Source organism: Tachypleus tridentatus, chromosome 5, assembly GCF_004210375.1.
Source record: "Tachypleus tridentatus isolate NWPU-2018 chromosome 5, ASM421037v1, whole genome shotgun sequence".
In the NCBI taxonomy this organism is placed as follows: Eukaryota; Metazoa; Arthropoda; class Merostomata; order Xiphosura; family Limulidae; genus Tachypleus; species Tachypleus tridentatus.
The window spans coordinates 5,130,542-5,144,023 of NC_134829.1; the positions used below are offsets into that span (position 1 = coordinate 5,130,542).

Below are 13,482 nucleotides of genomic sequence, written 5' to 3' on the forward strand. Positions count from 1 at the left end.
AGTTGGAGTAACATCACTAGAACAGTAAAGGTAGGAATAGTTAGAGTAACATCACTAGAACAGTAAAGGTAAGAACAGTAGAGTAACATCACTAGAACAGTAAAGGTAGGAATAGTTAGAGTAACATCACTAGAACAGTAAAGGTAGGAAGAGTTGCAGTAACATCACTAGAACAGTAAAGGTAGGAACAGTTAGAGTAACATCACTAGAACAGTAAAGGTAGGAATAGTTAGAGTAACATCACTAGAACAGTAAAGGTAGGAACAGTTGGAGTAACAGTAAAGGTAAGAACATATTAATTACAATAACTGGAAGTTTTTCTTACCTCATGGAACCCGAGGTATGTTTCTATTGTATTGGAAGCATAGAACACTTCTCCTTCACATGTTAAAATCAGCAGAAAACCATTGAGAGCCTGAGGAGAAACAAAGGGCTTCATGTAACCCATGCTAACTGAACACATACCAGACTTCAATACACATATCAACCTGTAATTAATAAAAGAAACCCCTGTTCCAGAGCTCGTGGAACATATATTAGCATATTAAATCAGACATAGGAGTAATATGTTTTCGATAGGAACTTTATGGACACACACGTGTTACTTATATACTACAGGAATGTATGAACATGTGATCTGACAATAAGGTTGGACGACATCTCGAACGTTCTGGTGTCGACTATGAAAATATCTACAATTGTTGTACAAATGGTGTTAGTAGAACCTACAATAGTTGTACAAATGGTGTTAGTAGAACCTACAATAGTTGTACAAATGGTGTTAGTAGAACCTACAATTGTTGTACAAATGGCGTTAGTAGAACCTACAATTGTTGTACAAATGGTGTTAGTAGAACCTACAATTGTTGTACAAATGGTGTTAGTAGAACATACAATTGTTGTACAAATGGTGTTAGTAGAACCTACAATTGTTGTACAAATGGTGTTAGTAGAACCTACAATTGTTATACAAGTGGTGTTAGTAGAACCTACAATTGTTGTACAAATGGTGTTAGTAGAACCTACAATTGTTGTACAAATGGTGTTAGTAGAACCTACAATTGTTGTACAAATGGTGTTAGTAGAACCAACAATCGTTGTACAAATGGTGTTAGTAGAACCTACAATTGTTGTACAAATGGTGTTAGTAGAACCTACAATTGTTGTACAAATGGCGTTAGTAGAACCTACAATTGTTGTACAAATGGTGTTAGTAGAACCTACAATTGTTGTACAAATGGTGTTAGTAGAACCTACAATCGTTGTACAAATGGTGTTAGTAGAACCTACAATTGTTGTACAAATGGTGTTAGTAGAACCTACAATTGTTATACAAATGGTGTTAGTAGAACCTACAATTGTTGTACAAATGGTGTTAGTAGAACCTACAATTGTTGTACAAGTGATGTTAGTAGAACCTACAATCGTTATACAAGTGGCGTTAGTAGAACCTACAATTGTTGTTCAAGTGGTGTTAGTAGTACCTACAATTGTTATACAAGTGGTGTTAGTAGAACATACAATTGTTATACAAGTGGTGTTAGTAGAACCTACAATTGCTGTACAAGTGGTGTTAGTAGAACATACAATTGTTGTTCAAGTGGTGTTAGTAGAACATACAATTGTTATACAAGTGGTGTTAGTAGAACCTACAATTGTTATACAAGTGGTGTTAGTAGAACATACAATTGTTATACAAGTGGTGTTAGTAGAACCTACAATTGTTGTACAAGTGGTGTTAGTAGAACCTACAATTGTTGTACAAGTGGTGTTAGTAGAACATACAATTGTTGTTCAAGTGGTGTTAGTAGAACATACAATTGTTATACAAGTGGTGTTAGTAGAACCTACAATTGTTGTACAAGTGGTGTTAGTAGAACATACAATTGTTGTTCAAGTGGTGTTAGTAGAACATACAATTGTTATACAAGTGGTGTTAGTAGAACCTACAATTGTTGTACAAATGGCGTTAGTAGAACATACAATTGTTATACAAGTGGTGTTAGTAGAACATACAATTGTTATACAAGTGGTGTTAGTAGAACCTACAATTGTTGTACAAGTGGTGTTAGTAGAACATACAATTGTTATACAAGTGGTGTTAGTAGAACCTACAATTGTTGTACAAATGGCGTTAGTAGAACCTACAATTGTTGTACAAATGGTGTTAGTAGAACCTACAATTGTTGTACAAATGGTGTTAGTAGAACCTACAATTGTTGTACAAATGGTGTTAGTAGAACCTACAATCGTTGTACAAGTGGTGTTAGTAGAACCTACAATTGTTGTTCAAGTGGTGTTAGTAGAACTTACAATTGTTGTACAAGTGGTGTTACCAGAACATACAATTGTTGTACAAGTGGTGTTAGTAGAACTTACAATTGTTGTACAAGTGGTGTTACCAGAACATACAATTGTTGTACAAATGGTGTTAGTAGAACATACAATTGTTGTACAAGTGGTGTTACCATAACATACAATTGTTATACAAGCGGTGTTAGTAGAACCTACAATTGTTGTACAAGTGGTGTTAATAGAACCTACAATCGTTGTACAAGTGGTGTTACCAGAACATACAATTGTTGTACAAGTGGTGTTAGTAGAACTTACAATTGTTGTACAAGTGGTGTTACCAGAACATACAATTGTTGTACAAATGGTGTTAGTAGAACATACAATTGTTGTACAAGTGGTGTTACTATAACATACAATTGTTATACAAGCGGTGTTAGTAGAACTTACAATTGTTGTACAAGTGGTGTTACCAGAACATACAATTGTTGTACAAGTGGTGTTACCAGAACTTACAATTGTTGTACAAGTGGTGTTAACAGAACCTACAATTGTTGTACAAGTGGTGTTAGTAGAACATACAATTGTTGTACAAGTGGTGTTACTATAACATACAATTGTTATACAAGCGGTGTTAGTAGAACCTACAATTGTTGTACAAGTGGTGTTAGTAGAACATACAATTGTTGTTTAAGTGGTGTTAGTAGAACATAAAATTGTTATACAAGTGGTGTTACCAGAACATACAATTGTTGTTCAAGTGCTGTTAGTAGAACATACAATTGTTGTACAAGTGGTGTTACCAGAACATACAATTGTTGTTCAAGTGCTGTTAGTAGAACATACAATTGTTGTACAAGTGGTGTTAGTAGAACATAAAATTGTTGTACAAGTGGTGTTAACAGAACCTACAATTGTTGTTCAAGTGGTGTTAGTGGAACATACAATTGTTGTACAAGTGGTGTTAGTAGAACCTACAATTGTTGTACAAGTGGTGTTAGTAGAACCTACAATTGTTGTACAAGTGGTGTTAGTAGAACATACAATTGTTATACAAGTGGTGTTAGTAGAACCTACAATTGTTGTACAAGTGGTGTTAGTAGAACCTACAATTGTTGTACAAGTGGTGTTAGTAGAACATACAATTGTTGTACAAGTGGTGTTACTATAACATACAATTGTTATACAAGCGGTGTTAGTAGAACCTACAATTGTTGTACAAGTGGTGTTAGTAGAACATACAATTGTTGTACAAGTGGTGTTACTATAACATACAATTGTTATACAAGCGGTGTTAGTAGAACCTACAATTGTTGTACAAGTGGTGTTAGTAGAACATACAATTGTTGTTTAAGTGGTGTTAGTAGAACATACAATTGTTGTACAAGTGGTGTTACCAGAACATACAATTGTTGTACAAGTGGTGTTAGTAGAACATACAATTGTTGTACAAGTGGTGTTACCAGAACATACAATTGTTGTACAAGTGGTGTTAGTAGAACATACAATTGTTGTACAAGTGGTGTTACCAGAACCTACAATTGTTGTACAAGTGGTGTTAGTAGAACATACAATTGTTGTACAAGTGGTGTTACTATAACATACAATTGTTATACAAGCGGTGTTAGTAGAACCTACAATTGTTGTACAAGTGGTGTTAGTAGAACATACAATTGTTGTACAAGTGGTGTTACTATAACATACAATTGTTATACAAGCGGTGTTAGTAGAACCTACAATTGTTGTACAAGTGGTGTTAGTAGAACCTACAATTGTTGTACAAGTGGTGTTAGTAGAACATACAATTGTTGTTCAAGTGGTGTTAGTAGAACCTACAATTGTTGTACAAGTGGTGTTAGTAGAACATACAATTGTTGTACAAGTGGTGTTACTATAACATACAATTGTTGTACAAGTGGTGTTAACAGAACCTACAATTGTTGTACAAGTGGTGTTAGTAGAACATACAATTGTTGTACAAGTGGTGTTACTATAACATACAATTGTTATACAAGCGGTGTTAGTAGAACCTACAATTGTTGTACAAGTGGTGTTAGTAGAACATACAATTGTTGTTTAAGTGGTGTTAGTAGAACATACAATTGTTGTACAAGTGGTGTTACCAGAACATACAATTGTTGTTCAAGTGCTGTTAGTAGAACATACAATTGTTGTACAAGTGGTGTTACCAGAACATACAATTGTTGTTCAAGTGCTGTTAGTAGAACATACAATTGTTGTACAAGTGGTGTTAGTAGAACATAAAATTGTTGTACAAGTGGTGTTAACAGAACCTACAATTGTTGTTCAAGTGGTGTTAGTGGAACATACAATTGTTGTACAAGTGGTGTTAGTAGAACCTACAATTGTTGTACAAGTGGTGTTAGTAGAACCTACAATTGTTGTACAAGTGGTGTTAGTAGAACCTACAATTGTTGTACAAGTGGTGTTAGTAGAACATACAATTGTTGTTCAAGTGGTGTTAGTAGAACCTACAATTGTTATACAAGTGGTGTTAGTAGAACCTACAATTGTTGTTCAAGTGGTGTTAGTAGAACCTACAATTGTTATACAAGTGGTGTTAGTAGAACATACAATTGTTATACAAGTGGTGTTAGTAGAACCTACAATTGTTGTACAAGTGGTGTTAGTAGAACCTACAATTGTTGTACAAGTGGTGTTAGTAGAACATACAATTGTTGTTCAAGTGGTGTTAGTAGAACATACAATTGTTATACAAGTGGTGTTAGTAGAACCTACAATTGTTATACAAGTGGTGTTAGTAGAACATACAATTGTTATACAAGTGGTGTTAGTAGAACCTACAATTGTTGTACAAGTGGTGTTAGTAGAACATACAATTGTTGTTCAAGTGGTGTTAGTAGAATATACAATTGTTATACAAGTGGTGTTAGTAGATCCTACAATTGTTGTACAAGTGGTGTTAGTAGAACATACAATTGTTGTTCAAGTGGTGTTAGTAGAACATACAATTGTTATACAAGTGGTGTTAGTAGAACATACAATTGTTGTACAAATGGTGTTAGTAGAACCTAAAGTTGTTGTACAAGTGGTGTTAGTAGAACATACAATTGTTGTACAAATGGTGTTAGTAGAACCTACAATTGTTGTTCAAGTGGTGTTAGTAGAACCTACAATTGTCGTACAAATGGTGTTAGTAGAACATACAATTGTTGTACAAGTGGTGTTAGTAGAACATACAGTTTTTATACAAGTGGTGTTAGTAGAACCTACAATTGTTGTACAAATGGTGTTACTAGAACCTAAAGTTGTTATACAAGTGGTGTTACTAGAACCTACAGTTGTTATACAAGTTGTGTTAGTAGAACCTAAAGTTGTTGTACAAGAAATCTTTAGGTGTTTACAGAATGGCCACAAAAGTAGTGTTTCATCAGTGCAACGTGTTCCATCTGACAACTTGTCCGTTTTTTCACCTTTGGAATAAACTGATCAAATTCAAGTGAATTCGTTTAGTTCTTCTAGGGTTAGCTTCAACTTGTTATTATTTACTTTAAAGGGCAATACAAAATCATTTAGCAGTGGAACCTCTATAATAAAACTGTTTATTAATGAAACCTAGGCTTGTTATCATATAGTTGTAATACTTTAGTTTTAACGTACGAACTGTTATTCCGTTAGCTACACGTACACTTGAATTCACAAAAATCTTGTCTCAAATATGGTTCACATTTCAATACGGTTTGTTTGTGTTTGAATTTCGCGTAAATCTACACGAGGGCTATCTGCGCTAGCCGTCCCTAATTTAGCAGTGTAAAATTAGAGGGAAGGCAGCTAGTCATCACCATCCACCTCCAACTCTTAGGCCATACTTCTACCAATGAACAGTGGGATTGATCGTAACGTATAACGCCGCTACGGTAAAAGTGAAAGCATGTTCGGTGTTGACGGAGATTTGAACCAACGACCCTCACATTACTAGTCGAGCGTCCTAACCACTTGGCCATGCTGGGCCTAATAAGACATAGTAAATTTACGTTCACTCTTTCCTTTGTAGTTTACAAATTCAACATTAGTGACCTCTATGCGTAGATAGTCATTTGCGCAGGTTCACTTTAACATTCGAAAAGAAAGTAACGGTCATCTTTCTCTGAGAACGATTTGACCACTTCGTGACATTTCATAAAACCTTATAGAAATTTACCCCCTGCAAAACTCAACTCAAGCCCTTAACTGTAATCTCTGCCAATCCATTATTTGACCTTTGTGTTGCACGTGAGCTAACATGAAGTCAGACGTCTGGTTGACTGCTACTCTTGTTTTAAAAACAACAAAACAAAAGAACAATGTATTAATTACGATTACGAATTTCTGTGACACACTAAAAGCGCCATCTAGTATCGACGGACCGAATGTTAGACGACGGTTCATTCTTGTCTCATTAACGTTTGTTATGGTTAAACCGGAGTTCAATGGGTTTTCTGTTGTCACAGACGGTTTAATATATTATGCTCGAATTTTAAACATAAATGAGGGTTTTTATTATGTAAATATTTCTCCACCATCTTGCGAATCCTTCCAGAAATAAATTCGTGATGACAAGGAACCCACTTGGAATGAAAATGTATCTCAGAACGGCTGGTATCAGTATTAATACTTCCAGAAACAAATGTGACAACATACTACCACTGTATCAAAATGTTTCAGTAAACGTATATATCTATCTAGATCTCTCACGTGCTATCGTCTACACTACCACCCACATCTTGGGATTTCTGCTTCTGCTGTTCGTTTTTCCATCCACTAAATTCCCCCGACCTCTCAGTACGCGTATTTTACTTGGTGTCTCTAACCGTATAGTTTACACTTCCACCCTTACATCGGATGGCCAGTAATTATCAGTCCTCATCTCACATATTTAGGGATTTGTCTTTAATCTACAGTTTGTAGTTTCCATCTTCACAATTTGTACCTCTTCCCTGCAACGTGAAGTCTCCAATCCAACTTATGTTCTGTTCTCTGGTCGAGAACTTATGCGGTGTCTTTACATACTTTTCGTGTTCATCTATAAAGGCAGGTTACTTTTGTTTCTCAAATATAATATATCGACCCTCCGGATACGAAAGAAACAAGTTACAGTCACCTTTAGTTGGCCCGGCATGGCCACGTGGATAAGGCACTCGACTCGTAATCTGAGGGTCGTGTGTTCGTATCCTCGTCACACCAAAGATGCTCGCCCTTTCAGCCGTCGGAGCGTTATAATGTGACGGTCAATCCCACTATTCGTTGGTAAAAAGAGTAGCCCAACAGTTGGCGGTGGGTGGTGATGACTAGCTGCTTTCCTTTTAGTCTTGCATTGCTAAGCTAGGGACGGCTAGCACAGATAGCCCTCGTGTAGCTTTACGCGAAATTCAAACCAAACCAAACCATTCTTAGCTATTTACGTTTGCCGAAGAATATTTACCAGAAGCTTTTCGATTATTGTGTAAATATGTTTATACTTAATACATAGCCTCGTTAAAAAACAAAAATGTGTATATGTTGGTTGTGGTGACTTTAAACATTTAAACGTCGTTAACAAGTAAGTATTTATTATTTGTTTGTACTAACAACAAGGCTTGATAAAAATGTTAATTAGTTTATTTTAAGCCTTGTCTCTTATAGCCAGGTGATTAAAGCGTGCGACTCGCAATCCACAGGTCGTGGGTTCGAATTCCCGTCTCAACAAGGGGGCACTCTTATGTTACGTTCGATCTCACTACTCATTGGTTAGAGAGCTACCACGAGGTGGCGGTGAGTGGTGATGATTAGCCGGTCTACACGCTCGTTTTTCGCTGTTAAATTAGGGACGGATAATCGTGTAGCTTTGCGCGAAGTTCCAAACAAACCAAATCATTTTAAGGCTATTATTTCATTCTTAGATTTTCCAATCAGCTGAAAATAAAATGATTACATGTGAACAGCGATGAACTTCTATATGTGTATGTAAATATATATCTGTTTAGGTGTGCTACCCAGCTAACTGTGCACACATTTCATCAATGTACTTCGCACTACTTTTTACAAAGTCCTATATTTCTTTGATAGTATCAGGCTTAAATGTTGATTTCAGCCTAACGTACAACCAACAACTGAAGTAATAACACAAAGCTGGTCAGGTGTTGTGACTTGGATAACAAATCTATATGCGAAAGTGCTTGTGAAGAATACTAGAAAATATCCATTTCTATACCACAAATTGTAATGGTATGTACAGTTCTGAATGGCACTGTTATGGTGAAATCACATCAAAAATGGACACAAACAGAGATAACAACAGGCATAATATAACTGTTCTCTTCCGGGAAACACAATCAGGCACGTGGATAATGACATATCTATTCTCTGAGAGACTGTGTGAGTACGAAGCAGCCGCGCAATAGTTCAGGGTAGGCGGGTCGTTTCGCTGGAAGATAACTAAACTTAGCAGATTAAAGAACTCGACCATTCTTTGTTGAAAGCAGCGCCTTAGAGTGTCCACGTCTGAATACGCTATATTTTGCTGGTTGTCATGACAACCAGGACAGAAACTAAAACGCCTATCTTTGTGTAGTGAAGTTCAGAGTACTTCTTTTTAGACCATAGCGCCCTCTATCAACATAAATGTGTGAATGACAAAAATGCTCAAGTCACAGATAATTTATGGTGATTATTTTACACAATTTTACAAATATTATTTATTTCGTCGGCTTCAAAAACAGATACAACTACACACCATAGCTTCAAATGTGACCAAACTATTACTTACTAAAACGATTCGTCTTTCACAAATGTGAAAACTCAAAGTTCCACTCAGAAATGTCGCTAGACACGAGCACACAGGTACCCGCCCATCTCGATTCTCTTTCACAGTGCCCCGAATACCTACTTAGTATCTTAAAAAAATCTGATATAATACTGAAACATCGAATATTACAGAATTTATCGCACAGGATTTCTTGTTCTAGTCTCACTGTAATCAATATTTGTTGAACAGTTCCTTGATGTACATGTTTGTTGAACCGTTCCTTGATGTACATGTCTGTTGAACCGTTCCTTAATGTACATGTTTGTTGTACCGTTCCTTGATGTACATGTTTGTTGAACCGTTCCTTGATGTACATGTCTGTTGAACCGTTCCTTGATGTACATGTCTGTTGAACTGTTCCTTAATGTACATGTTTGTTGAGCCGTTCCTTAATGTACATGTTTGTTGAACCGTTCCTTAATGTACATGTTTGTTGAACCATTCCTTAATGTACATGTTTGTTGAACCGTTCCTTAATCTACATGTTTGTTGAACTGTTCCTTAATGTACATGTTTGTTGAACCGTTCCTTAATCTACATGTTTGTTGAACCATTCCTTAATGTACATGTTTGTTGAACTCTTCCTTAATGTACATGTCTGTTGAACCGTTCCTTAATTCCTTAAAATTCCTTAATTTTAAGTGTAGCGTAAGGTAAGTTGCGAAATACTTTGTTGTATTTTGTATTTCTGTTACCTTTCTCATTAAATAACTGAATAATACATCAGTTATTATGCCAAAAGGATTGTGGTTTTACTGCTTTTTGGTCAGTTACGTTCCCGTTATTGTAGGTGAAATTGGGGCTGTTAACAAATAATTTAATATCCTTGTTACTAGCGGACTGATATTAACTCTAAAGCTATAATTCGTAAGCAATGAAAGCTTTTCAATGTCATCTTCCACATTTCGGGCTTTCTATACTGTGATTACAGGCTAAGCCTACTTGCAATATTGAATAATGTAACCCTTAGCTAAGCCTACTTGCGATATTACACAATGTGAATATAGGCTAAAAGACTATTTGCAATATTCCGTAATGTGACAATAAGCTAAACCTACTTGCGATACTCCATAATGCGACTATAAGTTAAGCCTACTTGCGATATTTTAGTATGTCGTAGTTGATGTTAAATGCAAAGCTACACAAAAGGTAGTTTTACTCTTCTCACCGCGCGAATCGAAACCCCATGTTTGTCAGACTAAGGGTTACCGTTGAACCATCTAGAGACTGTTGCTCATAGTGACCCCACTAATAAGCGAAACGTACTTAAATTAATGCTAGTAAAACAGGTCTTTTGTTGAATAAATTCAGTTTTACCAGTTAACAAATGTACTCTTTCCCTGAAAAACCTGAAGCATAGTATATGTACTCTTTCCCTGAAAAACCTGAAGCATAGTATATGTACTCTTTCCCTGAAAAACCTGAAGCATACTATTTTATATACAGAAGAAATTAATTCATTTTAGTTCTGAAAAAAAGAAAATATATTTTTTGTTTAGAATTAATCAAAAAGCTGCACAGTAGACAGGTATCGAAACACGGATTTTATCGGCGTGAGTTCGCAGACGTACTGCTGTGCTACTGGGAGGCAAAATACATTGGCCGTACGTAACTATGTATATATATATATATTTATCCTATATATGAATTTCAAAGACCAACTTATAACTAAATTTTTAAAGCAACAATGTAACGAAAAAGACCTTAGATCACTACAACTTATACATTTATAAATTCAGGTTTGTAAAAATAAATCTTATTTCTATATGTTATATATATGCATACACACATACAGTCATATGTAAGAGTGCCTAACTTTGCTACATACAAGTTTGTAGGGAGAGTCCAGGAAGAACTGAAGAGTGAAATTTGGCGAAAAAATATTTTGCTAAAATATGTTCAGTGAAGTGGCACGTGGCCCTTCAGCTCCCTGGTTAGGCGTCTATGGCCACATGCAGTTATCATGCGTTGATGCGTGACATATGACTCTGAAATTGATTGGGCGGTATGGTATCTTTCGCATCTAAGTCACGCCTTTTGATTGGAGGTTATAATAACTCAAGGAGTTCGCATCCCGCTAGCCACGCCCATTTAGCATATAGTTAAAACTTGGGTGAACTAATAACAGGTATTAGTTATAATTCGCGACCTTGACCTTAATGAAATGTAAAAGTTCAAGTTGTTTAAAGAAAAGAAAATATGAGTACAGTTTATTTCCGTTTTAAAATTTGTAAAACGATAATTTTTTCCGAAATCCTACTGGACAATATGTTTGGAATAATAACGGAAAATTTCTATCATGTTAAATGAACACGATCCGCCTTAAATCCTTGCTAGTCTAATGGTAAACTCGAACACTGAGCCTTGACATATCTTTCCAATAATTAAACCTGGCATAATATTCCAACATCGAACCTAAACCTAGTTTTTCAATGCTTAATTTGGATGTAAGCCTTTCAATACTGAAGCCTGGCATAGCTCTCAGATATTGATCCCTAACAAAAATTTATAATACTGAACCTGACACAGATTTTCAACACTGAGTCTTGGTATAATTTTCAACATTGAACCCTGTAGTTGATGTTCAACACTATGGATCTGAGAAACCATCGTTCTTGTCTGGATATTATCAAATATAATATAAAAATAAAATCACACAGAGTGACGATCAAATCTACTATTCGATCAGTTAAATCACTTGTCGGTACGTTTGTTGATTAACTGTTCCTTCTACTCTCTAAGTTTAAAACAGTTAAATCCAGTTCAAGAGTTGTCGATATGTTTGTTGACTAACTGTTCCTTCCACTCTCTAAGTTTAAAACAGTTAAATCCAGTTCAAGAGTTGTCGGTATGTTTGTTGATTAACTGTTCCTACTACTCTCTAAGTTTAAAACAGTTAAATCCAGTTCAAGAGTTGTCGGTACGTTTGTTGATTAACTGTTCCTTCTACTCTCTAAGTTTAAAACAGTTAAATCCAGTTCAAGAGTTGTCGGTACGTTTGTTGATTAACTGTTCCTTCTACTCTCTAAGTTTAAAACAGTTAAATCCAGTTCAAGAGTTGTCGGTATGTTTGTTGATTAACTGTTCCTACTACTCTCTAAGTTTAAAACAGTTAAATCCAGTTCAAGAGTTCTCGGTATGTTTGTTGATTAACTGTTTTAAACTTAGAAGTAGAAGGAACATTAATTAAAAAACTACCGATAACTCTGAACTGGATTTAACTGTTTTAAACTTAGAGAGTGGAAGGAACAGTTAAATCCAGTTCAAGAGTTGTCGGTACGTTTGTTGATTAACTGTTCATTCTACTCTCTAAGTTTAAAACAGTTAAATCCAGTTCAAGAGTTGTCGGTATGTTTGCTGATTAACTGTTGCTTCCACTCTCTAAGTTTAAAACAGTTAAATCCAGTTCAAGAGTTGTCGGTACGTTTGTTGCTTAACTGTTCCTTCTACTCTAAGTTTAAAACAGTTAAATCCAGTTCAAGAGTTGTCGGTACGTTTGTTGATTAACTGTTCCTTCTACTCTCTAAGTTTAAAACAGTTAAATCCAGTTCAAGAGTTGTCGCTATGTTTGTTGACTAACTGTTCCTTCCACTCTCTAAGTTTAAAACAGTTAAATCCAGTTCAAGAGTTGTCGGTATGTTTGTTGATTAACTGTTCCTTCTACTCTCTAAGTTTAAAACAGTTAAATCCAGTTCAAGAGTTGTCGGTATGTTTGTTGATTAACTGTTCCTTCCACTCTCTAAGTTTAAAACAGTTAAATCCAGTTCAAGAGTTGTCGGTACGTTTGTTGATTAACTGTTCCTTCTACTCTCTAAGTTTAAAACAGTTAAATCCAGTTCAAGAGTTGTCGGTACGTTTGTTGATTAACTGTTCCTTCTACTCTCTAAGTTTAAAACAGTTAAATCCAGTTCAAGAGTTGTCGGTACGTTTGTTGATTAACTGTTCCTTCTACTCTCTAAGTTTAAAACAGTTAAATCCAGTTTCAAGAGTTGTCGGTACGTTTGTTGATTAGCTGTTCCTTCTACTCTCTAAGTTTAAAACAGTTAAATCAAGTTCAAGAGTTGTCGGTATGTTTGTTGACTAACTGTTCCTTCCACTCGCTAAGTTTAAAACAGTTAAATCCAGTTCAAGAGTTCTCGGTATGTTTGCTGATTAACTGTTCCTTCCACTCTCTAAGTTTAAAACAGTTAAATCCAGTTCAAGAGTTGTCGGTATGTTTGTTGATTAACTGTTCCTTCTACTCTCTAAGTTTAAAACAGTTAAATTTAGTTCAAGAGTTGTCGGTATGTTTGTTGATTAACTGTTCCTTCTACTCTCTAAGTTTAAAATTAAGTACAGCTATCACAGGTAGTCACTGATAGCTCGGAGTGAATATGAGAAATCAA

General features: G+C 35.5%; 1 protein-coding gene across 5 annotated transcripts in view; it reads right to left on the reverse strand.

Moving 5' to 3' along the window:
* LOC143250415 (uncharacterized) overlaps positions 1 to 13,482 on the reverse strand; it is a 209,273-nt gene that overhangs the window by 54,912 nt on the left and 140,879 nt on the right. For 4 of the 5 annotated variants that reach the window (XM_076500876.1, XM_076500880.1, XM_076500878.1 and 1 more), the window contains exon 4: positions 326 to 415. The exons of the other annotated variant lie outside the window; for it this stretch is intronic. In XM_076500876.1, coding sequence (XP_076356991.1) covers positions 326 to 415 — 90 coding nt within the window. The remainder of the gene's footprint in view (positions 1 to 325; positions 416 to 13,482) is intronic. 5 annotated transcript variants of the gene reach the window in all.